The 27107-nt window shown below is 40.2% G+C and overlaps 1 protein-coding gene across 10 annotated transcripts in view; it reads left to right on the top strand.

The window, feature by feature from the left end:
- LOC139260176 (uncharacterized) overlaps window positions 1-27107 on the top strand; it is a 412192-nt gene that overhangs the window by 34770 nt on the left and 350315 nt on the right. For 5 of the 10 annotated variants that reach the window (XM_070876427.1, XM_070876426.1, XM_070876428.1 and 2 more), the window contains one exon: window positions 4654-4741. The exons of 1 other annotated variant lie outside the window; for it this stretch is intronic. In XM_070876427.1, the coding sequence (XP_070732528.1) occupies window positions 4654-4741 (88 nt within the window). Of the gene's footprint in view, window positions 1-4653; window positions 4742-20392; window positions 22890-27107 lie in introns of those variants that run through there. 4 more of the 10 variants (XR_011592730.1, XR_011592731.1, XM_070876431.1 and 1 more) reach the window with 2 other exon arrangements.

Here is a 27107-nt window from a genome sequence, read left to right as displayed (position 1 = left end):
ATGTCCGTATTCTGGCCTCTCCTCAGTCGTGGCGCAGCGTGACCCAATGGATTGGGGTGGAGCCAGGTCCTGGCGCTGAAAATAGTGCCGGGACCTCTGCACATGCACGCTAGAGTCTGCACGCATGTGCAGTAGCTCCTGGCAGGCCGTTTCTGCAAACGCACGCTGTAGGCTGTGTGGGAGTGGCCCGAAGCATGCCGTCCCTAGCCCTGGCCGAATGGGCTCCCTCATCGGCGACCTGCTGCATTCCCTAAGGTAGGACTTCTATTTTTTATTTGTTATTTACTGATTGATTTTGGTGCTTTAGGTGCAGGGTTCCGATTTTTTTATTATTTATTGATTGCTTATTACTTTGGTCTTGGTGCTTTAGGTGCAGGGTTCCTTCTATTTTATTTGTTAATTAATTGCTTATTGCTATTTGTGCTTTGTTTGGTGCTTGGTGGCGCTTTAAATGTAGTTACTTGCGCAGATTCCTTAACTCTAGGTAAGGTTTTTCTGTGTGGACAGAAGTGGCAACATACACTGGCCTAAGTTAGTTTGGAGCAACTATTTGCTGGCCAAATGCCTAAAGCAGGGGTAAGTGGCTGGGAACGCCCCCTTTTGGGGAAAAAAAACTGAACTACAAAAAAAACCTAACTAACTCACTTACACTGGCGCAAATTAAATGGCTAGAATTGCAACTAAAAAGACAGCCCAGAAAAATCAAGTTGCTCCAAAAAAAAGGAGCAATTCCTGGGGAAACTTGGGCCCAATGAATGCTTACAGCATAGAAGATGGTCATTCGGCCCGTCAGGCACGTGCCGGCTCTCTGCAAGAGCATTTCGGCTAGTTCCACTCCCCTGCCCTTTCCCCATAGCCCTGGGGCATTTTACTACGTTGAAGGCGCCGTATAAATTCAAGTTGTTTAAGGAAATTTAAGACCAATTCTAGCTCGTATTTGGATTATATTTTGTCCTCCGAACAATATCGACCAAAGATAAGAACATAAGAAATAGGAGCAGGAGTAGGCCATTTGGCCCCTCAAAGATAAGTGTGAGGGAGTACATTCAATATTTATAAAATGGAGGCAGCATGTAACTAAACGACACAGACCGGAAAGGCTCCCGGTTTGATTCCCAGTCTGTGCTGATTTAGCTGATTGTGTTTGGAGTGATTGCACACTACAATTGGGTTTAGAGGCCCTGGGTTAAGGAGAGCAATCTTACTCTTGATCGCAGTCTAGTGGCCCCCCTGGTAAAATGTGTGTGTGAGAAGATCGGGTGAGAACAGAATGGAACTATATAAATGCAAGTTGTTGCTTTATTACAGGGGAATAACAGCTCTTGAATATATTGTTATTGTCGTGTCCCTCGAATGTACAAACTGAGGCCCAGAATAAACCTCTGGATTGTTACCTAATCTGTTAGCTGAAAATATCCTGGTTAGCTGGCTTGAAGCTTGAAAGTAATATTGCAGACTTGACATCTATTCAGGACTTTTGTTTTTTGTGGAGTTCTGTGAGAGAATAGACTGAGTTGCTCACGAGCTGTTCTCTGCAGGTATTAAGAATTGCAAAGAACACGTAACAAATAATGGAAAAGCGCCTTTCTTTGATGTAAAATATATGATGATCAATTGCATCCTAGATAACTGCATCATCGTCATTCGGTGACTCCATGTGTTGTGGTGTCAAGTTTTGTCTGATCATGCTCCTATGCAAGGCCTTAAAACATTTTTATCATGTCAAAGAGGCTATATAAATGCAAGTTGTTGTATTACAGAAACATCTACTTTGTTATAACGAATCCTTTCTGTCCACTAATGGATTAATCAGTCCCTGAAGCCTTAATTTAAGTAGAGCCATTGTGTGATGCTTTCTCAGTGGAGGATTTGTTTGCAATATTGAAGCTTTTCTATCACCTCCAGGAGTGTAAGAAAAGATGTCATCTGTGCACCAGATTGTTTTAATAAATGCCAAGTGCAAATTGATGGGGTACATTCTCATTCATAGGTAAAGTAAAACATGGCAAATGCTGAAAAATTTGAAAAAGGAACAAAAATACTGAAAATGAAACGGTTGGCCCATCGGCATCTGGAAGAAGTTTTGGGTGAAATGCATTCATCTACAGTGTTAACTAGTCTTTTCTCAGATGCTGACACACTTGCGAATTTCTGGCATTTTCTATCTGTATGACCAATTTCTATGTAGATTTGTTTTTCTTTAAACTTTGATAAAATGTCATCTAGAGTGAGAGATTTTTTTGGTGAGTGCAGTTTGGGTATCTGCATCTGGAGTGATATGTTTTTCAAAATTTAACTTTTAAACATTGTGCATAAATTAAATATTGTTTTCAAAATAATCTCTTCCCATATATGACTGACACAGCATTGTCATCAGGGGTAGCAGAGTGCCTGGTGCCATCAAACATGCTCCTCAGTGTTTATTCTAAGTAAACAAATACACTTTTTTCCTGCAGTTTTATGGTAACCTATGTAAATTTTTTGTAAGATGGGAGGAGGTCCTAGATTCCCAGAAACGTGATTATTATTGGTTCCTGATTAAAATTAGGGATGCGCAAGAGGCCTGAATTGGAAGAGCGCAGAGATGTCGGGGCGTTGTAGGGCTGGAGGAGATTACATAGGTAGGGAGGGGTGAAGTAATGGAAGGATTTGAAAATAAGGATGAGAATTTTCAAATGCAGGCGTGGCCGGATTGGAAGCCATTGTAGGTCAGCGAGCACAGGGATAATGGGTGAATGGGACTTGGTGTGAGTTAGGATACGGGCAGCAGACTTCAATAGTACGAGGGCAGTTAGAGAAGAGGCAAGAACCATGAAAGATACGAACAGCTTGTAATGAAGGAAGAACACAGAATCTGAGTGATTACTCTCTCCCAAGTATTCGCAAAGGAAGAAGACATGAGCAACATGCCCTTTTCAAGCAAAGATTAATGACTTTGTTATAAATGACGACGACAATCTAAAATGGCTCAAAATAAATAAATCTCTTGGGATAGATAATATTTATCTGAGAGTATGTAAGAGTTACTAGGCAGGAGAGTTATGAGGCATGGACAATTATTATGAAGAAGTCACTGGATGCTGAAGAAGTACCAGCAGATTAGAAACAGGCTAACTTGATGCCTGTTTTCAAGATAAGGTGACAAAACAGAATGGACAGCTGTAGAAGAACTGTATTTGTCTTTCCACTATTCTGTGTAAACTAGTGGAATTGATGAATGAGTAAATTGAGTATTATCTATTCAACAAAAATTTTGTAAATAGAAATCACCATGGATTAAAAGAGGGAAGATCCTACCTGGCGAACCTCCGTGACTTGGAAAGTCATACGTTGTGGTGTACCTAGAATTGCAAAAGGTATTTGACAAAGCTCCATTTAAAAAAAAATGTGATTCGTTCAAATTCAAATTGTGGTGATTCAGGATAAATCTTGGGTAGGAAACAGAAAGTACTTGTCAGAGGAATTGTGTTGGAGTTTGTGAAGTACTTAGTGGGGTGCCCAGGAATCAGTTTTGGGACTGCTACTGTTTTAATTTATATCAATGACTTGGATTCAGGAGTCAATGCAGAGTGATGACATTTGGTATCCATTTAGGAGGGTCAATGGATTGGGAGGAGGCAGCTCAGAAGCTGGACAAAATATGTAAGGGTTCAGTGCAATGGCAGATGGAATTTTTCATGGACAAGTGAAAAATACCCTACATAGGGAAAAAAATGGATAAAGTACTCCATGAATGGTGTTGAAATAGCTAAGGATAAATTTGAGAACGATCTAGAGATTTCAGTTTCAAATGTGCAACCAATGCAGAGTAACATCAACAAAGTCAATGAAATATTGAACTATATCGCCAAAATTGTGGAATACAAATCAAAGGAAGTCCTGTTCAAACTGTACAATGCTCTGGGCAGACCATGCCTTGAGCACTGTGTCCAATTCTGGCCACTCCATTTGTTACTGATGCCCAAGCTGTAAAATCCAATAATAATTTTGTGCCCTGTGAGTTCTCACCTCTTCCCCATGCACCCTTTATGTCTGTGTGTGTGTTTCTATGAAACTCTCAGTTGGAATCACAGCCAAGTTACATACGTATTATGGTGCTACCCTGCACCTTTGCAGAGATTAAGCCATTCTGTTTCCGCTAATTAAAGTAATATGGGTAACCGTGACAGTATTAATGCATAATTTAATGGGAATTCAGGTTGGCGGGGAGGAAGGAAAACTTACCTCTGTATCTCCAGATACTTTGGGAGGTGTTGAAAATGGAATGTGCCGTTATAATTCGATGACAATTTTGAGTGTCAACAGCTGGTCTGGTCCCTAAAAATGGCTGCATCATTGATATGGTGGCGGACACTGCTGATTCAGAAAAAAATCAAACTGCAACAAATGTACCCCAGGAGCAATCCATTCCAATGTTTGGTTATTTTTAACTTGCTAGCTTTGAAATCGTGGGTCTTAGCTTGTTTGCGACTTGAGAAAGCAATAATGACCTCATTATGAAATTGTGCTGCACAGTTGAAGGTGTTTCATTGCAGTGAAGAGCTAGATTTTTTAATCTCTGGCTAATTTAATTTTTTTAAGTATTTTAGACAGACGTGTATGCAGTTCCAAAAAAATTGTACTCATCCCCCACATCTGTGTTTCTTTCTCCAGATGGAGTGCTTGATCTGTCTACTAAGAAGAGTCCTTGTGTCAGCAATGTTTCCTCGAGCAAGTCCTCATCTGCTGTTCTAGCCATAGGGTAAGCATGAAGACTGTCTTAAATTGCTTTATTTCCCTTTAAGTACTTTACCCATTTTTATTACTAGTTCACATTAGGTTGTGGCTGAGAACCACATGAATGCTGGGTATTTCCCAGAGTCTACTTTACTCTTATTTAAGGAATTTTCTCTCTCTTTTTAATTCAACAATGCAACAAGTACAAGGTGTTGATGGAGAAGCAGGGAAAAAAATTAAATCACTAATTAAGGTAAAAATCAGTTGTACTGCAAATTAACTGTTTTATTACCTTTTTTATATTAGCGAAATAAAAGATTTTTACTTCCTTTTTGTTTTTGCAGAAGTCAATTATTTTAGATAACTTCCCATCTTTGTGTATTTTATCAATCCTGTTTGATATTGTTAGTTGTGATGCAATCCTCAATAGAATATTCCTGTTCCTCGTTTAGATTAAATAAACAGGATTTTTACTTTATATATAAATGTCTGTGCTTCAGTGATTCTGTCACAGTCTTTAAGTGTTCTATGAGCATTATTTCAGGCCGTTTAGACTCATTCACAGAGTTATGAAAAAGAATATATGTAGCATAAAATTCCAAGCCCTAGCACCTCGTGTGTGATGAATGGGAGGGGAACGGAAGCTGTAATGTTTGTTTGCTTTTTGTTTGTAGTGATATGGTTGAGTGTTTCGCCTAACCAATACTGTCTATATAGAACTGCAGAGTATCTACTGCAGTTCTCCGATTACACAAGACTTTAACTTCCCAATGTACTGCACGCTTTTCTGTAACATTCCTGGAGCTGAACATTGTAACATGCAATGATATAACTGTACATTACCATGCAGATTTTTTCATGCACAGTAGACTTGGAATAAACAAGCTCTCATTTGTTTTGGTGTAAGAATGTAGGTTCTATGGAATGTATAAAAAGACATTTTAAAGCATAAAGAGTTATGTGATTTCAGTAGTCTGTAAAATGATATAGAAAACCCTCTGAACACTACTCCACTGAATTGAATGAACAGAAGATGCTGGGAGCATACAACTAGGAATGAAATCATGCCTCTGCTCCCTGGACCTTTTGAAATGGCTCAGTTTGAGAGACTAACCATGAGTGACGAGGGTTGCCAACTCTCCCAGAATGTCTTGGAGTCACTAGGAATTAAAAAGATTAATATCCAGGACATTTCTGTGAGCAATGCAGGAGATTGGGAATAATTGGGAATCAGGGGTGAGGGAAAGAGACTGGGGGATGGGGTGGGGGAGAAAGGAAGACCGGAATAAGGGGAGAGAGGGAGACTGAGAAATAGGGATTGGGTTGCGGGGTTAGAGGAAGAGAGGGGGAATGGGGTGGGCGTGGCGACCAACATTTCCTGCAGAACCAGGAGCAGCAGCAACAAGTTGATGAGTGGGAGCAGCACCAAGAGGGGAGCAGCCTGCTTACAGGGTGAGTGAAACTTGGGGTCTTTACTATGGATAAATGGGGACCAAAACCGAGTGGAAGAACTAAGGGGGAGGGGAGAAGGAAGATTTTTGAACTGGGGACTATTGTGCCATAGGATGCTTCACCATATGTTGCTATTGAGACAGACTGAAACATCATGTGAAAGGGAATGGGATAAATAGAAGAGAGCACTGGCACAGGCAACAGGGGCCTAATGTCCTCTTCATGTGCTGCAATTCCTGTCATTCTATATAAAAACTCTTTCGTTAAGTCCGAGCCCAGGGAATTATTTAGAAAAGTTGGCGCTGAGCTAGTTTAGGACGATGTGCCCTGCGAGAAGTGCCCCAAACACTGAGCCCCCTGCCCTTTGTGATCTCTCGGTTTGGTTCATGTTGGTCCCTGCTGGCCGGTTTCGACATGTGAAGTCCAAGTACAGATCAGCTGTGACTGAGGCTCCCAGTTCAGAGTCGTCACTATCACACAGTATCAGAGTCTAAGGAGAGATGCAGCAACACTTGCAGATGTCACCTGATCAAACCTCCAGGAATGCCTCCAACCAGAGCACCTGCCTGAGTGAGGCAGTTGGCTATTTCAATATGCAAATCCAAGACCTACAACGCACATAGGGCCACAAGTGTAATTTTAGGGCTCAACTTGGCGGAGTGTTCACTGTTCACTGGCAGTCCAGCTGAATAGGAACCCAGAGTGTAAATTATTTATTTAGTTTTGTGAGCACGAGTGCTCCTCTGGTCTCCATTAAAATAACCCTACAGTAAAACATTGAACAGATTGCCCGTGATCTGAGGTTAAGTAAATCAACAAAGCCCAGGCCTGTTGCAGAAAAGAGAGATTTTGGAGCATTAACCCTTTGATTTCAGGATGTCTTGTTTTCTTGCAGAGTACATTGCCTCTTGTAGGAAAGGTACTTTGTAAATTATTGCAGTTCCATAGTGCAGAGGTCCGTGAACACTACACAGTGTAAAATTGTAATAGAACAATAAATTGAACGATATCAAGTATTTTTATAAAAGTGATACTGTATTCTGGATAGGAATAGTTATTTGTAAAGCTGATTTTATTCATAAATGACTCCAAGCCACTACTGCTTCCCTCGTATTTCCATGGTGATTGTATAATAACCTATTTGCAGCATTTAGAAACAGCACTGATTTTCCAGATGCTACATGTTTGGTCTTGACTTTTTAAAATAGCTTTTTTTTTTGAAAAGGTGCTTACATTTACAGTTAAGGGTGAAGTGGATATGCCATGATGCCAGTCAGAGTTTCCTTATTGTGGATCTATATCTTTGGATTGGTTGTGGCTGCCTGCTGTTTTTTCTGCTTAGTATTTACTACCAGACAGGAAATATTCAGTGGAAATGATATATTTTCAAAAGCAGCCTTCAGTCAGACAGGGGTCGTCGGAGAGGCCTATAAAGGCCAGCGGGAGTCGAGCAGTCAGTCGAGGAGGCGGGAGCTGGGAGCAGCGTGAGTCCGGGGTCGTTGGAGAGGCCTATAAAGGCCAGCGGGAGTCGAGCAGTCAGTCGAGGAGGCCTACCGGTGCAGCTGCAGCGGGGAGAGAAAGCAAAAAAGTAGAAAGAAATCGAAAGGTGACGTCACAGCCAAGGGGGTAAGTGATTGGCTGGTGATTGATAAGTAGTTTTTCTTTTTTCTTTTTTCGTTTCTATATCAGTAAATAACATTTAGCATTGTTGTTGCTAATTTAAGTTTATCTAAGGGTTAAGTCATGGCAGGAGAGCTCGGATACGTGTTATGCTCCTCATGTACTATGTGGGAACTCGGACGCTTCCGGTGTCCCTGACGACTACGTATGCGGGAAGTGTATCCACCTCCAGCTCCTGGCTGACCACATTGCGGAACTGGAGCTGCGGGTGGATGAACTCTGGAGCATGCACGAAGCTGAGAATGAAGTGAATAGCACGTTTAGCGAGTTGGTCTTACCGCAGATAAAGGTTACAGAGCCAGATAGGGAATGGAAGACCAACAGGAAGAGTAGTGCAGGGGTCCCCTGTGGTCATCCCCTTGCAAAACAGATACACCGCTTTGGGTATTGTTGAGGGGGATGACTCATCAGGGGAGGGCAGCAGCAGCCAAGCTCATGGCACAGTGGGCGGCTCTGCTGCACAGGAGGGCAGGAAACAGAGTGGGAGAGCTATCGTGATAGGGGATTCGATTGTAAGGAGAATAAATAGATAGGTGTTTCTGCAGCCGCAACCGAGACTCCAGGATGGTATGTTTCCTCCCTGGTGCAAGAGTCAAGGATGTCTTGGAGCGGGTGCAGGACATTCTAAAAAGGGAGGGCGAACAGCCAGTTGTCGTGGTGCATTTACCAACGACATAGGTAAAAAGCGGGATGAGGTCCTACGAGTCGAATTTCGGGAGCTAAGAGTTAAATTTAAAAAATAGGACCTCAAAAGTAGTAATCTCAGGATTGCTACCAGTGCCACGTGCTAGTCAGAGTAGGAATCGCAGGATAGCTCAGATGAATACGTGGCTTGAGCAGTAGTGCAGAAGGGAGGGATTCAAATTCCTGGGACATTGGAACCGGTTCTGGGGAAGGTGGGACCAGTACAAACCGGACGGTTTGCACCTGGGCAGGACCGGAACCAATGTCCTAGGGGCAGTGTTTGCTAGTGCTGTTGGGGAGGAGTTAAACTAATATGGCAGGGGGATGGAAACCTATGCAGGGAGACAGAGGGAAATAAAATGGAGTCAGAAGCAAAAGATAGAAAGGAGAATAGTAAAAGTGGAGGGCAGAGAAACCCAAGGCAAAAAACAAAGAGCCACATTACAGCAAAATTCTAAAGGGCCAAAGTGTGTTAAGACAAGCCTGAAGGCTCTGTGCCTCAATGCGAGGAGTATTCGGAACAAGGTGGACAAATTAACTGCGCAGATAGCAGTTAACAGATACGATGTGATTGGCATCACGGAGACATGGCTCCAGAGTGACCAAGGCTGGGAACTCAACGCCCAAGGGTATTCAGCATCTAGGAAGGATAGACAAAGAAAAAGGAGGCAGGGTGGCGTTGCTGGTTAAAGAGGAAATTAATGCAATTGTAAGGAAGGACATTGGCTTGGATGATGTGGAATCAGTATGGGTGGAGCTATGGAATACCAAAGGGCAGAAAACGCTAGTGGGAGTTGTGTACAGGCCACCAAATAGTAGTAGTGAGGTTGGGGACATCATCAAATAAGGGATATGTGCAATAAAGGTACAGCAGTAATCATGGGCGACTTTAATCTACATATTGATTGGGCTACCCTAACTGGTAGCAATGCGGTGGAGGAGGATTTCCTGGAGTGTATTCGGGATGGTTTTCTAGACTAATATGTCGAGGAACTAACCAGAGAGCTGGCCATCCTAGACTGGGTGATGTGTAATGAGAAGGGACTAATTAGCAATCTTCTTGTGCGAGGCCCCTTGGGGAAGAGTGACCATAATATGGTAGAATTCTTTATTAAGATGGAGAGTGACAAAGTTAATTCAGAAACTAGGGTCCTGAACTTAAGGAAAGGTAACTTTGACTGTATGAGACGCGAATTGGCTAGACTGGACTAGCAAATGATGCTTAAAGGGTTGACGGTGGATAGACAATGGCAAACCTTTAAAGATCATATGGATGCACTTCAACAATCGTACATCCCTGTCTGGAGTAAAAATAAAACTGGGAAGGTGGTTAACAAGGAAAATTAAGGATAGTGTTGAATCCAAGGAAGAGGCATATAAATTAGCCAGAAAAAGCAGCCATCCTGAGGACTGGGGGAAATTTAGAATTCAGCAGAGGAGGACAAAGAGTTTAATTAAGAAGGGGAAAATAGAGTACGAGAGGAAGCTTGCCGGGAACATAAAAACTGACTGCAAAAGCTTCGATAGATATGTGAAGAGAAAAAGATTGTAGTCGGATTCGGGTGAATTTATAATGGGGAACAAAGAAATGGCAGACCAATTGAACAAATACTTTGGTTCTGTCTTCACGAAGGAAGACACAAGTAACCTTCCGGATGTACTAGGGGACTGAGGGTCGAGTGAGAAGGAGGAACTGAAGGATATCCGTATTAGGTGGGAAATTGTGTTAGAGAAATTGATGGGATTGAAAGCTGATAAATCCCTGGGGCCTGATAGTCTACATCCCAGTGTACTTAAAGAAGTGGATGCATTGATGATCATTTTCCAACAGTCTATCGACTCTGGATCGGTTCCTATAGACTGGAGTGTAGCTAATGTAACACCACTTTTTAAAAAAGGAGAGAGAAAACGGGGAATTATAGACCGGTTAGCCTGACATCAGTAGTAGCGAAAATGTTGGAATCAATCATTAAGGATGAAATCGCAACGCATTTGGAAAGCAGTGACCGGATCAGTCAGCATGGATTTATGAAAGGGAAATCATGCTTGACCAATCTTCTGGAATTTTTTGAGGATGTAACTAGTAGAGTGGACAAGGGAGAACCAGTGGATGTGGTGTATTTGGACTTTCAAAAGGCTTTTGTCAAGGTCCCACACAAGAGATTGGTGTGCAAAATCAAAGCACATGGTATTGGGGGTAATATACTGACGTGGATAGAGAACTGGTTGACAGATAGGAAGCAGAGAGTTGGAATAAACTGGTCCTTTTCAGAATGGCAGGCAGTGACTAGTGGAGTGCCGCAGGGCTCAGTGCTGGGACCACAGCTCTTTACAATATATATTAATGATTTAAATGATTGAATTGTGTGTAATATCTCCAAGTTTGCAGATGACACTAAACTGGGTGGCGGTGTGAGCTGTGAGGAGGACGCTAAAAGGCTGCAGGGTGACTTGGATAGGTTAGGTGAGTGGGGAAATACATGGCAGATGCAGTGTAATGTAGATAAATGTGAGGTTATCCACTTTGGGGGCAAAAACACGAAAGCAGAATATTATCTGAATGGCGGCAGATTAGGAAAATGGGAGGTGCAGCGAGACCTGGGTGCCATGGTTCATCAGTCATTGAAAGTTGGCATGCAGGTACAGCAGGCGGTGAAGAAGGCAAATGGTATGTTGGCCTTCATAGCAAGGGGATTTGAGTATAGGAGCAGGGAAGTCTTACTGTAGTTGTACAGGGCCTTGGTGAGGCCTCACCTGGAATATTGTGTTCAGTTTTGGTCTCCTAATCTGAAGAAGGATGTGCTTGCTATTGAGGGAGTGCAGCGAAGATTCACCAGACTGGCTGGACTGACATATGAGGACAGACTGGATCAACTGGGCCTTTATACACTGGAGTTTAGAAGGATGAAAGGGGATCTCATAGAAACATGTAAAATACTGACGGGACTGGACAGGTTAGATGCGGGAAGAATGTTTCCGATGTTGGGGAAGTCCAGAACCAGGGGACTCAGTCTAAGGATAAGGGGTAAGCCATTTAGGACTGAGATGAGGAAAAACTTCCTCACTCAAAGTTGTTAACCTGTGGAATTCCCTGCCGCAGAGAGTTGTTGATGGCATATCATTGGATATATTCAAGAGGGAGTTAGATATGGCCCTTATGGCTAAGGGGATCAAGGAATATGGAGAGAAAGCAGGAATGGGGTACTGAGAGAGGGATCAGCCATGATTTTATCGAATAGCGGTACAGGCCTACTCCTGCACCTATTTTCTATGTTTCTCACTTGATTGTTTTCTGAATGGAATGGACAGATTGGCTCCATATAACAGTGTGACAGCTTTTAAAATAATTTTTTTCATTAAAATTTTATTTTTTTGAATCGATCTTGCCTATGGTGATGATTTGTAGGTAAGTACTTAATAACCTCCTTTAGATAAGACATTAATCCGCGGTCCAGTCAACCTGTGCGGGTGGATATTAAAAGCTCTCATTCATGGGAGTATTTGAAGATGAGCATGGAGTTCTACAAGTATCCTGGCCAAGATTTCTCCAAAAATAAATTACATCAAAAAAATAATTATTCTGATCATTCATCTCACTGCTTCTTGTGGGATGTTGCTAGCGCGGAATCGTTGTTGTATTTACCTACATAAAGATATTTGGGAACGTGCTTTGAGACTTTTTGATAGTATATTAGTGGAAGTATTAGTTATATTGCTAATAGAATATTTATTTATTAGTTACAACCTTGTTTTTTAATGTAAGGAAGCAGTTCTTTTTGATTATCAAAGTTTCAGTGCCCTAGGCAGAAACATATAACAATATTAAAACACGTGTGTAATGCCTACAGACATAGGTTTGCTGAGAAGTATTTTTATTCAGTGTTTTTTTGTGAATAATTTGATCTTAAACCTAGTACCTGTATTTCAATAATAAAGCACCACAGTTAGGTGGTGATGTCGAACTTCGTACAATCACTGAGGTTCAGGACAATTGACCAGCATGACCATTTGTACTCGTCTAACATTGCGTTATGAAACCGAGCAAATGCAGTTATTTTGAGAAACATAAATGCAGTAAAGCGCAGACTTGTAGATTTTCCGTGATCAAATTAGGTAGGAAATATAATTTAGTTTTTTTTTTCCAAAATTAAATTCTGCCTTTTAAAAAAAAAAAAAAAATCCTGTACTAAGCTTTTTTGTGTCAAATGTCCCAAAGCAAATAATTTAATTTCCAAGACTTTTGAGGACAATTTGGGGTCACGCATGATGCCCATTTTCTGAAAGGATTGTGCATTCCAGGTAGCACTGTATTTATAATTTATAATGAAGTCATATTTTTAATATGCTACAGCTTTGCACAAAACCTTACTTTTAACCTTGTCTTTGTTGGAACAATGCTAGGGACTTCCCCAAGCTCATCTACACAACTTCCAGGGTCTGGACATTGCTCAACTTGTTGCTCATCATGGAAGTTATAAGTTGCTTTTCTATTTGAATTCTGGGAGCACACCATGTGGGAGCCAAGTCCCAGTATTTATACTGTTAATTCTATCTTCTGTAGGTAGCACAGCAGACTTGGGACAATTCTACCCAAAGCTGTCCATCGGGAAACTGATTGGATCGAGTGCAATGCTGGTTTTACAGTGCAGCCGATTTTACTCTGCGTTGTAGTCAACAGAGCGTAATATTGGGTGGGGGTGTTAAACCGGCTTTCCACCCAATCCCGTGGGCCTCCCGCCAGTTAAAATGACCCCCGCAAGCTCCGATAAAGCTAGGTGTATGAGTCTACTGTCGGAAGAATGGAAAATTCATTTAACAGTATAAATGCCCAGAGATGTTCACTGATATTGAAGATCTGAAATGGAAATATGAAAAACTGCAATCTAAAAGTAGCTCAGTTGTCTTGGTGTAAGTCATAAGGGTTTTTTGATTGTATTCTTCTTTTTGTCAGTTTTGTTCTGATTAATTAATTATTGTGGTTTTGCTTAATGCAGTCCAGAAGAAAGAGAGATGCGGTTTCCTGGGCTTTACATATTGACATGCCAGAATATATTCAATGTTGTCATTAGGATTTTAATGAAGCCTAGCGATGGACGTATAAGAATTTACATAAGTTTCCGTGAGCTGTGACAAACACCTTTTACAGATCTAATCCTCCTGAATTTGGGTAGCATCGGAAGAGAGCATCGAGCTTTATAACACTAGAATGAAATATGTTGGTGCGAGTGATTGTGGTGGGAACAATTTGTTTTAATTTAGAGTATTTGACACCTATGCTTCGGGGGGGAGGAAATATTTTAAAGCATTTTGGATTAAATTTAATTTCCTCCCTCCCCCACAGCATATATGCTAAGTAAATCTAGTAATAGCATTGCTACTAGCAATCTAGATTTGCCCTGTGACAGGTTAACCTATCTGTAATGTTCCTCTCCCCTACATAATTTGCTTCCAAACCATCAGTAGATTGCTCTGGGATTTGGACACAATATTACAATTTTGTCAACTCAAACATTAAAATTCGCACATTTGCTGCTTGGTGAGCCAGTTTGTTGAATAAAGATGTTGTCATGATGGTGCTAGATAGGTGTCTGTATGCCAGTATATGGAAGCAATAAACATATATTGCAGCGATAGAAAGCTATTTCTGTTATTGTCAGTATACTGGTCCCAAATTCATTGGAATTCTACTAAAACCACATACTGATGTCATGTATACGTACCAGGTTTTTACTGCTGTGGTGTCTTTCAGTGAAATCATGGGACAGATTTGAGGGTCAAAACAATGACCTATAGGTTGAGAACTGATATCAGTCACTGGTTTGCTGACTTTCCAAAAGCTGTAACTTATTTTCTATATGTGGGCAACCATGAAATGCAAATTTGTTAAAAGCCTGCATGCGAATCTGAGCAACATGCAGTGCATGGTTTCACTGGTGCCTCAGGCCAGTTACACTTCAACTGTCACTCATCTGTTTCTAAATTTACTGGCATCAATCCAGTGGACCGTTAATTTAGAGACCATGTAGCATTTCAAGACCATTTTACGTTCTCCCACCATTGTTCTCATAAATATGAATAACCTAACCGTTGTTATTCGAACAGCAATAAAAACCTAAATTGTATGGCCCTTGCAAGCATTGTCTGGCCTACGAAATGTCTGGAGCCATTTTAGTGTGTTCTACATCAAGTTTTTACTTTTGTTACACAATTTTCTGCATTAACCTCAGGAATATTTACAACTTTCTATTCATAGTAAACTAGGTCTCTCTGACTCAGTCCTCAGCCATCAAAGGTTAATATCAGAGTTCTACAGTGTGATTGAATGGACTGCGCACTAAGAGAGAGAAGAAAGGCTGAGTTCTCCCAATACCTTAGTTAGTAAAACCATAGAGTAACTGAACCTCGCAAAGATTTAAAATTTTATTTTGAAGGGTAATTTTAACCTAGTTCTCTGTGCAAGAAACTCATGGAGTTGGGTGGAGCACCAGTTTTACACCCTGCCCAATATTGGTCTCTATTGACTTCAGTGGAGCGTAAAATCAGGTGATGTGCCAAATAGGTGTTATACCTGATCCCGGGGGGTGGGTTATGTTAACATTCCCCTCTTGGTGTCTGAGGTAGCTAATTAAAGCCAGAGCTGCAGACTACATAGTTCAATTGGTGTCAAACTTGAGTTAGGGCAGGGTTGTCAAATTAATTTTATATGGTGGGCCTGGGGAACTAGGCAATCCATCCAACTAAAGGGGCCAACAGCATAGGATTTCCTTTAACAAGAGCCCTCTGTAAGGAAAGGCAGGGTCTTTATTTACTGCTCTAGTGCTAACAGCGCCAGGCAGCACAGACCATCTGCTTCAGCGACGGGTTCATCGCATCACTGGAACCTTTACCAACTCGCCCACTGTATGGCACCCGGGAACCCATCATAATCAAGAACCGCCTCTCCATAGCATCGATCGGGCAGACTCATCTATCTGTCGCTGACTCAGCTAGTACTACAGCACCACAAGCTGTTAATAAAATAATGTTCTGCCACAACAAAGCAATTGTCATTGGAGGCTTGAGAAGTAACGGATTATTACCCGGGATCCACTGTGGGTGGCAGATGTGTTGCAGATTGTGTTTGGGATTTGGGGTGGGGGAAGGGGATGATCATTTTGATCGATTCGTATGCAAGGAGTCTCGGTCTGCAGGCCAGATCAAAATCTTCCGCAGGCCGGATTGGGACCACTGGCTGTACAATTGACATCTCTTGAATTAGGGAGAGGAAAATAAGCCAAAGATTCCCATTCCTGATGACTGTCCAATGACCCCAGCTGGAAAGTGCTTGTGTGTGGACATTGGATGAGGACAGGATTGGGCTTCGCTATAATGATCCCTGTGGTTGAAGTACCTGCTGACACTTCCTATCTAGACATATATAGAAAAAATGGTTACAAGAGAAACATTCAGTGGCTATCGGTGCCTGAGTTGATGCCTTCAGGAAAAGAGACGAGAAAAATACCGAATACAGGGAAATGTTAAGTAAAACTTTCTTTAACTAGAGTTAGAATTTGCAGCAATCCAGTTTCCTTTTGAAGATGCTAATTGATATTCCTGAAAGTCTTGGAATGAAATGTATTTAAAATAAGCAGCAGTAACTGCTCTTCTTCTGGAATGGGAACTTACTCAATCAGGCATATACGATGATGACCCTAATTTAGGTAGTGTGATTTTAAATATAACAGATTAATTTCAGGGTGGCTGCCAGATAATACTGAGAAATAAAGGCAAGTTTTATTTTCCAATGTTGGATTTATAAAAAAGCCATACGTATGCCTGATTGGACATAGAAGCAAAATGCACCCGTTTCACTCATATGTTATCTGACTGCCACATCTCTGTATCTATACACCTGCCCCAATTCTATTTTTGGACTGAAGAAAAATTGGCATACAATTTTTTTTAAAGGAAAAAGGCTATGCATTTGTGGAACTGCCAGATCACAGGAAATAGGCATTGATCATGTACATGTGAATGTAAACAGTTGCTTGGTATATGATTTGTCAGGACTATTTCACATGTGCACACATGTCCCACCCAGATTTGGATGGGAGTAAAATGTAGTTTCCCTTAAATTCCTTCTAGCTAGGCTGTTTCTAATCATTTTTTGCTGTCTGTTTGAAATCATTTTGGGGGGGGAGTTTATCTAAATTCTGTTGTTTACTTACTTGGACCCTGTGTTATTCGAACTGTTTTTATGTTGCACAATTGGTGTAATAAATTAATCTTGTAATACAACACTGCAGCAAAAATGTACATTAATTCTGGAGCTTTATACTAGATCTGTGAGCGTAATGTGTTATGATGTTAGGCTTGTGTATATGTGTATGGAAACTCTAGGTAATATTCATAGAATTCCTAAACTGAATTTAATTTCATGGGACCATTTTCATGAAAACATTTTAGTTTTATTTTAGTGAAGAAGAGTGCGTTATTATTTTTGTTTTTTGATGTCACCAATAATGTAATGTTGCATTTCAACATCACTGTTGTATGTTTTGGCAAAAATAAATCTCATTACTTTCATTAACAATGTTCAGCAGCAAACAAATACTCCCTCCCTTAACCGAGTCAAACCTAATTTACATTGGGGCCCTGATTGTGATGTAATGAAGGTTGAATTGTGTCAAGTGAATGGGAGTTGTTCTGTTCAATTGCCAGAGACCCTTCATATACAGTACCAAGAATTTATGGGTCTATTCTAGAGTATCTTTCACCACAGCAACCATACAAGACCGACAGCACACAACTATCTTTGCTACGTGCCTTATCTAGGCGGAAAGGGAATTTAAATTCCTTTTCTCATTCGTTGTGACACTGGTCTGGATAGAAATTGTAGGATTGTAATTTAAAACCAATAGACTGTTGAATTACATAGCCAAAACAAATCACAAAATTCATGTTTAAACCTGTATAATGCTCTGGCTTGATCACACCTTGTGATATTTCTGGTCACCAAGACATCCAAGCATTGAAGACAATGCGGAGAAGAGCAACAAGGCTGTTCCCTAGCGTTAGAAGTCTGAGTTATCGGGAAACCCTTAAGGAACTTGGGCTGCTCAGGCTTGAAAGGAGGAGTCCGACCTTCTAGAAGTATATAAGATATTAAGTGAAATGGAAAAGGGAAGTCCAGAAAATCACCTTAAATTAAATTGGTAGGGTAGGACTCGTGAAAGGCAATTTAGGATAGATGCCAGGAAGTTATGCTTTCAAGCAAGCCGTGATCAACAGGTGAATGGATTCCAGGATAGAATAGCAGGGGTGAAAGCTCTGGATTAATTTATGAACCAATTCGATGCTGTAGTAGGGGAAGTTTAGGTCGCACTGACTGGATGAATGAAGAGTGACCTCATTCGCAGGAAGGGATGTTTTTGGTGGTTCTTAAATAATCAAATTGAAATGTTAAACTAGAGTAAGTAACAAATATCCTATTGACAGGCTGCTGTTAGATTTTGCTGGGCATTTTATTTTGTTTTTGTCTATCAATGTAACACAAATTCTGAATAGTGAAGTGTAATACTACTTACTGTATTTAGAAATGAAAATGAAGGCAGTGGATAATGCCGTGTTAGCTCATGACTTAATCTCTGAACTGGATCAAGCCTGAACTCGTGAGGCATAATTCTCTCTGCCAGCTATGAGGAGCCAAAGCCTGACCTTTCAAGCAAGACGACTTACAATTCAGCACAGATTGGCACTCATGGGCTACAGGACATCTGGTGTGAGCGATCTCATGCTGGGCTGCTTTCTTGCAGTTGTTAGAAAGTAGAGTGACCTTCACCATGTATCTAACCCATGTAGGATCCAGTAAGGATCCTTTTCTGTTCTCCCCCACTATATATCTACAACTGCAAGGACCACACTAAAGTAGTATTTTGATACTTCCCACAAATCTGACTTGCTATCAAATCTGCATGTATTGTAGAGTCTGATTTGAATTCACACCTGGTAAGAAGGCATCGCTGTTGACATTCTACAACTATAATGAATTTTTAAAACTGGAATGTGTGCAAATGAGACAGTTTAGTACTTATTACCAATGGTACTACCCAGAAGAGGTTTAGTATTTATTACTAATGGTGCTACCCAGACGAAGTTCTGAGCCTATGATGCAAAACATTTCCAAATTTTCAAAAGGGTAAAAGTATCACAAATTATACAGTGGAATTGACGTAATGTGCAATCAGATCGGGTAAGTGAAAATTATTTGGTTAATGATCAGCAATTGAAATGTTGCATTTAGATTTGATAGAGGTGTTCAAAATCATGAAGGATTTTGATAAAGTAAGTAAGGAGAAACTGTATTTCAGTGGCAGGAGGGTTGGTAACCAGAGGACACAAATTTAAGATTTGGCAAAAGAACCAAAGGTGAGATGAGGAGAAATTTGTTTATGCAGCAAGTTGTTATGATCTGGAATGCGCTGCCTGAAAGGGCGTGGAAGCAGGTTTAGTAGTAACTTTCAAAAGGGAATTGGATAAATACTTGAAGGGCAAAAGTTTGCAAGGCAGGGAAATATAACTAATTGGATAGCTCGTTCAAAGAGCCGTCACAGGCATGATGGACTGAATGGTCATCTTCTGTGCTGTATCATTCTTTTACTGATATATGAAAGCAGTAATATATGATTCCTAAATGGTTGAATTGGTTAAAGCAGTCAACAGCTGGGCCATAGACCAGTGAGGTATTGGGTTAATTCCTGCTCTGTACTGATGAATCTGATCTCTGCTGGGATGGCAGTAGGGGTGCTACAATTGGCTTTTGCACCCTTGGCTTGGAGGGTTCTCACTCCTGATAGCTATTCAGTGACCCTCACTGGAAAGCAGTGCACCTGTGTCGATGAGAACAAGAATGAGCCGAATTGTGATCATAGAATCATAGAGCACAGAAGGAGGCCATTCGATCCATCGTGCCTGTGCCAGCTGTTTGAAGTTCTCCAATTAGTCTTATTCCCCTGCTTTTTCCCTGTAGCCCTGAAAATTACTCCTTTTCATGGATTTGTGATCAAATAGCCTGTCAACACTCACTCCCTAGGCTCAAATATGAAGAGTTGCCGCCTGGGCAAAGTACCAGAGGGCACTTGGCACCAGTGGAACTGTACATTAGTCAGTGGCATTAGTCAGTGGCTTCAGGAGTGAGTGAGGGGACTAAAAAGGGAACAATATTAGCAAGAAAAAAGTGTAATGCATATGAAAGGCATAATCTGTGTTGAAGTTACATTGGCAAGCACTGCAAAATTATTGGGAACTTTCCTGTTTTTTAAGATTATATATTTATTGAAATCCTTGGTAAAAGTGTGGCTTGCACAAATGTGCTATTTTAACATTATGGCATTCAATGTTTAATCTTGCATCATTTGGCTGACTCTTTTATTACTTGTTTAGCGGTAACGTCACATTTGTTACATGAAAATTAATTTTGTATTTGCTGAGTGACAATATATGTTAAGTTGTAATGTGCAATAAAACTACTGTTTGTAGACTATTTACGCGAGTCATTTCAACAGAAATTCGTGCACCCTTTTTAAAAACAAAATGACTGCCCTTACAGCTGTATAATTTTTGTATTTTGGGGGACCTTTGATTCCAATGCCTCAGTTTGAGCTATTTCACATTGTTGGTGAATATTTTCAAACCATTTTATAAATAATTATTCAAACAAAAATAAAATTAAAATTGATGCAGACGCTGAGGTTGTTAAATTCAATAGATTCATAAAGTGATGTTACCCAAGCAAGGTCTTCTAATAAAGGAGTGACCCCCATCCATCCCTTCCTGCCTGTGCAAGTCCTGCTCACCTGAGTTTCCTTCCATCCAATCCTAGGCGTCCTGGGAGAGCTGGCCAACAACAATTGGACTGCGAATCGCAAAGTATTGAAGGGACACTTCCAAAGTCGCTAAGAAGCATTCAGACCGTGACGCAGAACAGTTGTGGATCTTCTGTTGTTCTCAGAATACCAGTGACTCGATCAGCCCAAAAGGGTGAGGAACCAGTAAGCAGGAATGAGGCATCTACTACATCCAATTTAGGACCAGCATCTCAGCACCGTGGACAGCACTTAATACTAGCCAGAGAGGCCCCCTGGGCCAAACCACATTATGAATTCAATTTGGAACATGTAAAATTCAGGGGAAAGGATACATCTGCAGATACCAAGGAACTTCCTTTCCATCAGATTACATTTCAAAGAGGATCAGTTCAGACAAAACATGATGCGAAGAAAGACCAAGGCCATTCAGCTTCAGTGGATTTGAAAATACCACGGGTTCGGGGAATGGACCTCTCTTGTGAAACCAATGCCACAAATCATTATACCTATAGCTCGTTGCTCATGAATTCACAGATTGAAAGCGCACTTCACAGGAAACTCAGAGTGATCCTTCCAAAGCAGAATTTGTGGCACAGGGAAGGGGTGGTGAGCTTGGTTGATGGAGGACATGATTCCTGGTGCTCAGATGTGGACCAGCCAACCTCTAGTAAGCAGCAGGCCACATCTGACCAAGAAGGTGACTCGAAGCAGCCTAGAAAAAAGCGAGGACGCTATCGACAGTACAACAATGAGATCCTTGAAGAAGCTATTACTGTAGTGATGAATGGAAAGATGAGTGTCTCGAAAGCGCAGAGTACCTACGGAATCCCTCACAGCACCCTCGAGTACAAAGTGAAAGAGAGGCTGGGTACTTTGAAAAACCCGCCAAAGAAAAAGCTGAAACTCCTCAGTCCAGAGCCCCAAGAGTTGGATGACGAGCTGGAACACAGACCTAGCAATTCGAAAGTTGAGTAGGGTTTTGTGTTGGTGCTAGTACTTTTGGTATCTGGGTGAGCACTAGTATAGTACAGCAACAATTCGGAAAGACACTGGGGGTGGAGTTGAGGAACAAAGGGAGAACTCCTTCGCTACTGAAAATACCAATTACTCTTTGTTTAAAACTAGCAAACTTTGCAGCAGTACCAAAACAAAAGCAAAATACTGCGGATGTTGGAAATCTAAAATAAAAATGGAATATGCTGGAAACACTTAAGTTCTGATGAAAGGTCACCGGCCTGAAATGTTAACATGTTTATCTCTCTACTGATGCCATCTGATTTGCTGAGTATTTCCAGCATTTTCTATTTTTATTTACAGCAGTACTACTCTGGTCCAGCAAAGAAAAAGTCTGAATGTAATCTCTTTCTAAATGCTTTCTGAATCTGTCCATTTTTTCAATGCAGTAGCAAAGGAGTTTATACTGAATATGAGACAGACTTCTGAAGCACTGTAAACTAGCAGTACCAAGATGAATAGCACTTATATCAGGATTAGCACTGAACACTTGCGCAGCTTTCTATAAAATAGAGTTGCTAAATTGAATGTTGGTAACCTATACTACAGTCCAGGCACTGTTCATGGCATTCGCATTTCCTGCTCTCGCACAGTTCAAGAAATGCAGCCGTCATCAAATTAATAGGAGATTTATACCCTGATTATTCATATTCCTCGCTTAGAAATAAATGAACAAACTATTTCTTGCCCCTTTTAATTTTATTTTGGAATTTGGTGCATCAAACTATAGTGTTTAAAATTTTAAAAATGCATGATGGGGAATTTGCTTTACATTTGACTTCTCGAATGTTTCTGAAGTAAAATGTATATCTAAATACAGAATTGTGCAATAAAGTACAAGGTTCCATTGAGTCTTCGATTTGAACTGGCAGCGAGATTTATAATCTGGAGTGGCGAGAAAACATCCTATACAAGGCGTGTGCTGGTAATGCAGGCATCCTACAATGCAATAAAATCAATAACCTTCGGAAGGGCAACGTGTCCGCAATCTCATTACTTGTCTTTTGATCTCCAAGCATTTGCTGGTGCGAAGCCTAACTGGAGGTGGTGGTGGTCGGGGGGGGTTGCGGGTTAGGGGCTGAAAATAAATCTCAGTAATTAGCTTCTTCTTGGAGCTAATTCTGTACATTTCTAACAGGGTAATTTATATTATTGGAGCTAACTGTGTACATTTTTGAAGGTAATTTATATATCGATTCTTGTATTTTAATTTTTTTCCCGTTTTAATTAAAATGAAACAGGCATATGCTTCAGCCTTCACAAGCTGCAGATTGACAGGTGTAATAGCCAGTCGAGTTGGTGCTCTCTGCCCTGAGCCAATCGGGGCAGATGCGGGCGGGACTCCTCAGGTCCCTTTCACCAAGGTTTGCGGACTCCAGGGATCTTACTGTAGTTGTATCTTTTTTTGGGGAAAAAATTATGTCTTTTGACAAATTTCCCTTATTGGAGTTCCGAGACAATGGAATGATTGCGAACCGAAAAGCATCTATATGAAATGTAAGTAGATTGTCGAGATTTAACAGGCTAAGCAGAGAGAGTATGGCTTTTACTGTTGCCTGGCTATTTTGACCCAGAAATCTTTTTTTTTTAAAAAGATGTGCTCAGTCCCTGGTGGTATAAATTATTATTTCTTTTTTAAACTCTTAACAAATTGAGATGGATGAGCAGAACGGGCGGGCGGTGAAACAGAGTAGCTTGGCTGTAGTTGAATAAAAGGTTTTGTTATGGCTGCGCTTTTATTTGATATCATTGGAAACAGGCCTAGCTGAGAGGCAGTGAGGAGCACAGCACCCGAAACCACAAGAGGTTGTACCTCTGCACGGTCGACCCCCCGATTCATGTTAATCACCAAATATTCGACTTTGCAAGTTTAGTTAACCTACTGGCGATTGTTTAACAAAAACCCTGTTTCCCTGTAATTAAGTTAAGGACTAAATATTGAAATAGCCTCCTTCACTGACACTTCCTGTTTGACAATTATTGTAAAATTCGTTATACAAGTTCAATGTAAGTGGAGTCTTATATTTTAATGATGCTTAAACAGGCTGCACGTCTTGCTGAAACAGCATCTCTATACTTGGAAATGTTTTTTAAAACTGATCAAATTTAGACTCCAGCATGGTGAGTCTCGAATCTGCCTTCACCAACATTGGTTATTTTCATGCAAATAGTTTTTCAGATTTGGAGCATTCGCGCATATAGTGACTTTTTAATAATTGTTAGCCAATTTTGTGGTGTTTGTTATTGTGTGAAGCTAAAATTGGCACTGCAATTTGGTAATGTTCTGTGGAGCTACTAACAAATTTTAAAGCTGTCCTGTCAGTTTTGAAATGTTGTCTTTGTGTTAGTTCAAATTTGATAAATCCATTTGAATTACATACGAAAGAACTAGGTTTAATTTCAAAGTAGGGGGACTTAATGGCCCTAATTATGGACCCCACAAGAGGACACAATTGTGGCCTGTGCAGATTGATTAGGTAAATCCTCAGCTACTTCGACTGCTCGTATGAAGGTGGCATAACTTTCCCCCCCATCACCACCACCACTGCCATCAGAAGATTAGAAAGAGTTTCTAGATATAAAGTTGCAGCTTCTTCACATTGTGCAGAAAATAAAATATTTCTAATCCATAAATATTGGAGTATTGTTTGTATTCTGCCTTGAAGTGGCAGGCAATGTAAAAACAAGTTTTATAACCATTTAATTTCAGGATAGTCCGGTCAATGCAGGAGCAAAGGCCATTTGTTCTGCTAGTGTAGCTCTGAAGAATTGGACAATTAACTTACAAAATGGGAATTAGTAGAACTTGACAAGTGTTTTTTTTGCATATATTTCCATTATTAAATGGGTTTTAAAGAATCAAATCTGTTGAGAACATATCTTCTTTAATTTGTTTAAAATAAAAACTAGATAGGAAATGGGGAAACAACATTGGGCAAATTTGAAGAGCACAACATATAAACTTTGTAATTAAAAGTTGAAAATAGTTATTTTAAACTGGCTTGTATCCTTGGCATAATTTAAAGTTTATGCCCTGTATGAGGAGCTGCACATTTAAAACTGAGATGAGGAGAAATTTCTTCTGAGGGTTGTAAATCTGTGGAATTTGCTGCCTTAGAGAGCTGTGGAAGCCGGGACATTGAATAAATTTAAGACAGTTTCTTAACTGATAAGGGATTAAGGGGTTATGGGGAGCGGGCAGGGAAGTGGACCTTAGTCCATGATCGGATCAGCCATGATCGTATTAAATAGCGGAACAGGCTCGAGGGGCTGTATGGCCTACTCCTGCTCCTATTATGTTCTTATTGCTGGCCGCCTGTTGTGAATTTGAAGAGCAATATTGTTGGGGGCTTGCCCGTATTGTAGGAGGTGCATGGCAATGTAACATCTGCACAATAAGGAAAAGGAGCCAAGAGGATTTTAGAACTCTTGGAAGTAGCACATCTGATGTGATCATGTGATGCTGGGGGAAGGTATTGATGTGTTTGTCTGAAATTCCTCTTGTTTTAGTAGAGGCATTAATTTAAAATAAATGGGTTGTGTCTCGACTCAAGACGGTTCAGAGAAGGATTAACTTTTGGTACATTTGGCACCATGACATCATTTCAGGGCTTCAGTGTTCCTTAAAGTAGGAGATCAGCTGGTGTGGGATAGATGTCCTCGAGTTAGTCATGCGTAGACTCGATGGTCCAAACTTGATGAACAGGCTGACCTATTCCTGCCCTGGAGTTATATTCTCATGAATATTGTTGTTTTACCTCATCACTCCTGCAGTTCATCCTTTCTACAATTTTCAAATTCTATGTGAAATTTAACTAGAATGCCGATTTAATTAAAATAAGCTATTTACACACTGTTGTGAATGGACTGGTTTTGAGGAGTAAGATTTGTTAACCTCGGATTTTCTGTGTTCCAATGTTATTTGAATGGTGCAGTACAAGAGGGTGGCTTATTTGCTGTTGAATCATTTTGTTATTTGTTGACTAATCTAGTGTAGTTGTGCGTTGACAAATCATGAAAAGTGGTCACTAAATCAAAGCAGCATATTTTTGGTTTTGACGGACATTAGTTAGGTTTTGTGGCTTCATGCACACACTGAATAACAGTTTCCTAATGGTCATTGTTAAGTATCAACTGATCTCTTGGCTACATATAAATGGGATAGAATAATACTTCTGTTCCTGTTGATTCAAAGAAGTTGACAAAGAAACTGATGCTATAAAGATAACTTTATTTAAATAACCAAGTTACCATAGAAATATAGTTTTGCTGCTAAAAAGGCAGTTTGTTTTAAATCCTCTAAATTTTTCCAAGGCTATCTCGTTGGACTTTACATACACATTTTTATTATTTTTACTGGAAGGAGGGGTATTTAACATTTGCATCTAAACAAATTAAATGTTGATGAAGCTGGATATTTCCATTAGCATGATATGCACCATGATAGTGCAGCATGGAGCTTCTAAATTTACTCAACTCTTCACATCTTAATTTATTAAATTGGACCTTTCGATGCGCCTTGCCCCTCAATCTTAGAAGTCTGCATTTCAAAATTATAAGATGTGTTCCAGCAGTTGAATTGTAGTATAATTGTCATACCTGATTTGTTTTTGTACATGTAATAATTTTTAAATAGTACATAAATGGGCTGGGAACATTTCTAGAACCTGACATCCAATTACCAAGGCTTGCTTTGTGGTCTTCTTGGGGCAGATCACCATGGTTTTTTGTGCTGACTACATGTTTATTTCAGTTACTAGGTGCATTGAAGTTTGTTCATCTGAAGTGACTGCCTTAAAAACACACAATTGTGAATCTATAGGAATAGTTAAAATTGAAACCATTCCTCAGCTCCTAAATATAAGAGGGTGGTGACAGCAAGCTGCAAGTTTAACACAATATATTCTGGCCAGAGAATGGCTTGGGGATGGATCTGAATCGAAACAAAAGATAAAGATAGATTGTATGCTAGTGCTCACCTAGAACACGGCTCACGTCAGTGAAATGGCTGACAGTATTGTGCTGTGCTTGTACTGTAATTGTCTTAATACTTCTTACCTAATTATGCACAACTACGTCACATTATCAATGGTGAAAACGGTATCTTCACTGTAATTTTATTAATACAAGACTTTCTCACTTACTGATCAGTAGCCTTATTTATAAAGATTCATAACCCATTGTAGTATATTGCAGTAGCCGTTTACTGCAGGTGATTTTTGTTTGATGTATTTAAACACTACTCATTCACTTCCTTTGTTAAAGCATTAATTTTCCCAAGAATTGCTTACAGAAACTGCTTGGTTCCAGTAATATAACATTCTTCATGAATTCAACAGAAAAGACTTCTGAAAACAATGGATTCTGAAAAACACAAACACTTGTGCAGCTTACACTGATGTGTAATATCCAGCTTTCTATATCTCGACTCTTTTTAAAATAGGCTGTGCGACAATACAAATATCAACTTCAGGCATTTCATATTTCTTTCGGAGAAGAAATGTGAGGAAGAAGCTCTCCCAAATTTTTCATATCCATTTCTCTGTGACTTAGGAAAAAATTCTGTTGAATTATTTGATATTTTAAATGAAATTATTTAATGTTAAGTGAACTGACTGGCCAGTCTCTGCTTCACTGATTTCATTTCATTTATTTATTTTATTATATTTATTTATTTATTCTAAAGCACTAAAATTAAGTGTTTTCTTGTCATTT

This window comes from Pristiophorus japonicus, chromosome 3, assembly GCF_044704955.1.
Source record: "Pristiophorus japonicus isolate sPriJap1 chromosome 3, sPriJap1.hap1, whole genome shotgun sequence".
Taxonomy (NCBI): Eukaryota; Metazoa; Chordata; class Chondrichthyes; family Pristiophoridae; genus Pristiophorus; species Pristiophorus japonicus.
The sequence above is the reverse complement of the archived record's forward strand: the minus strand, read 5'-3'. Positions and strand labels throughout refer to the sequence as shown.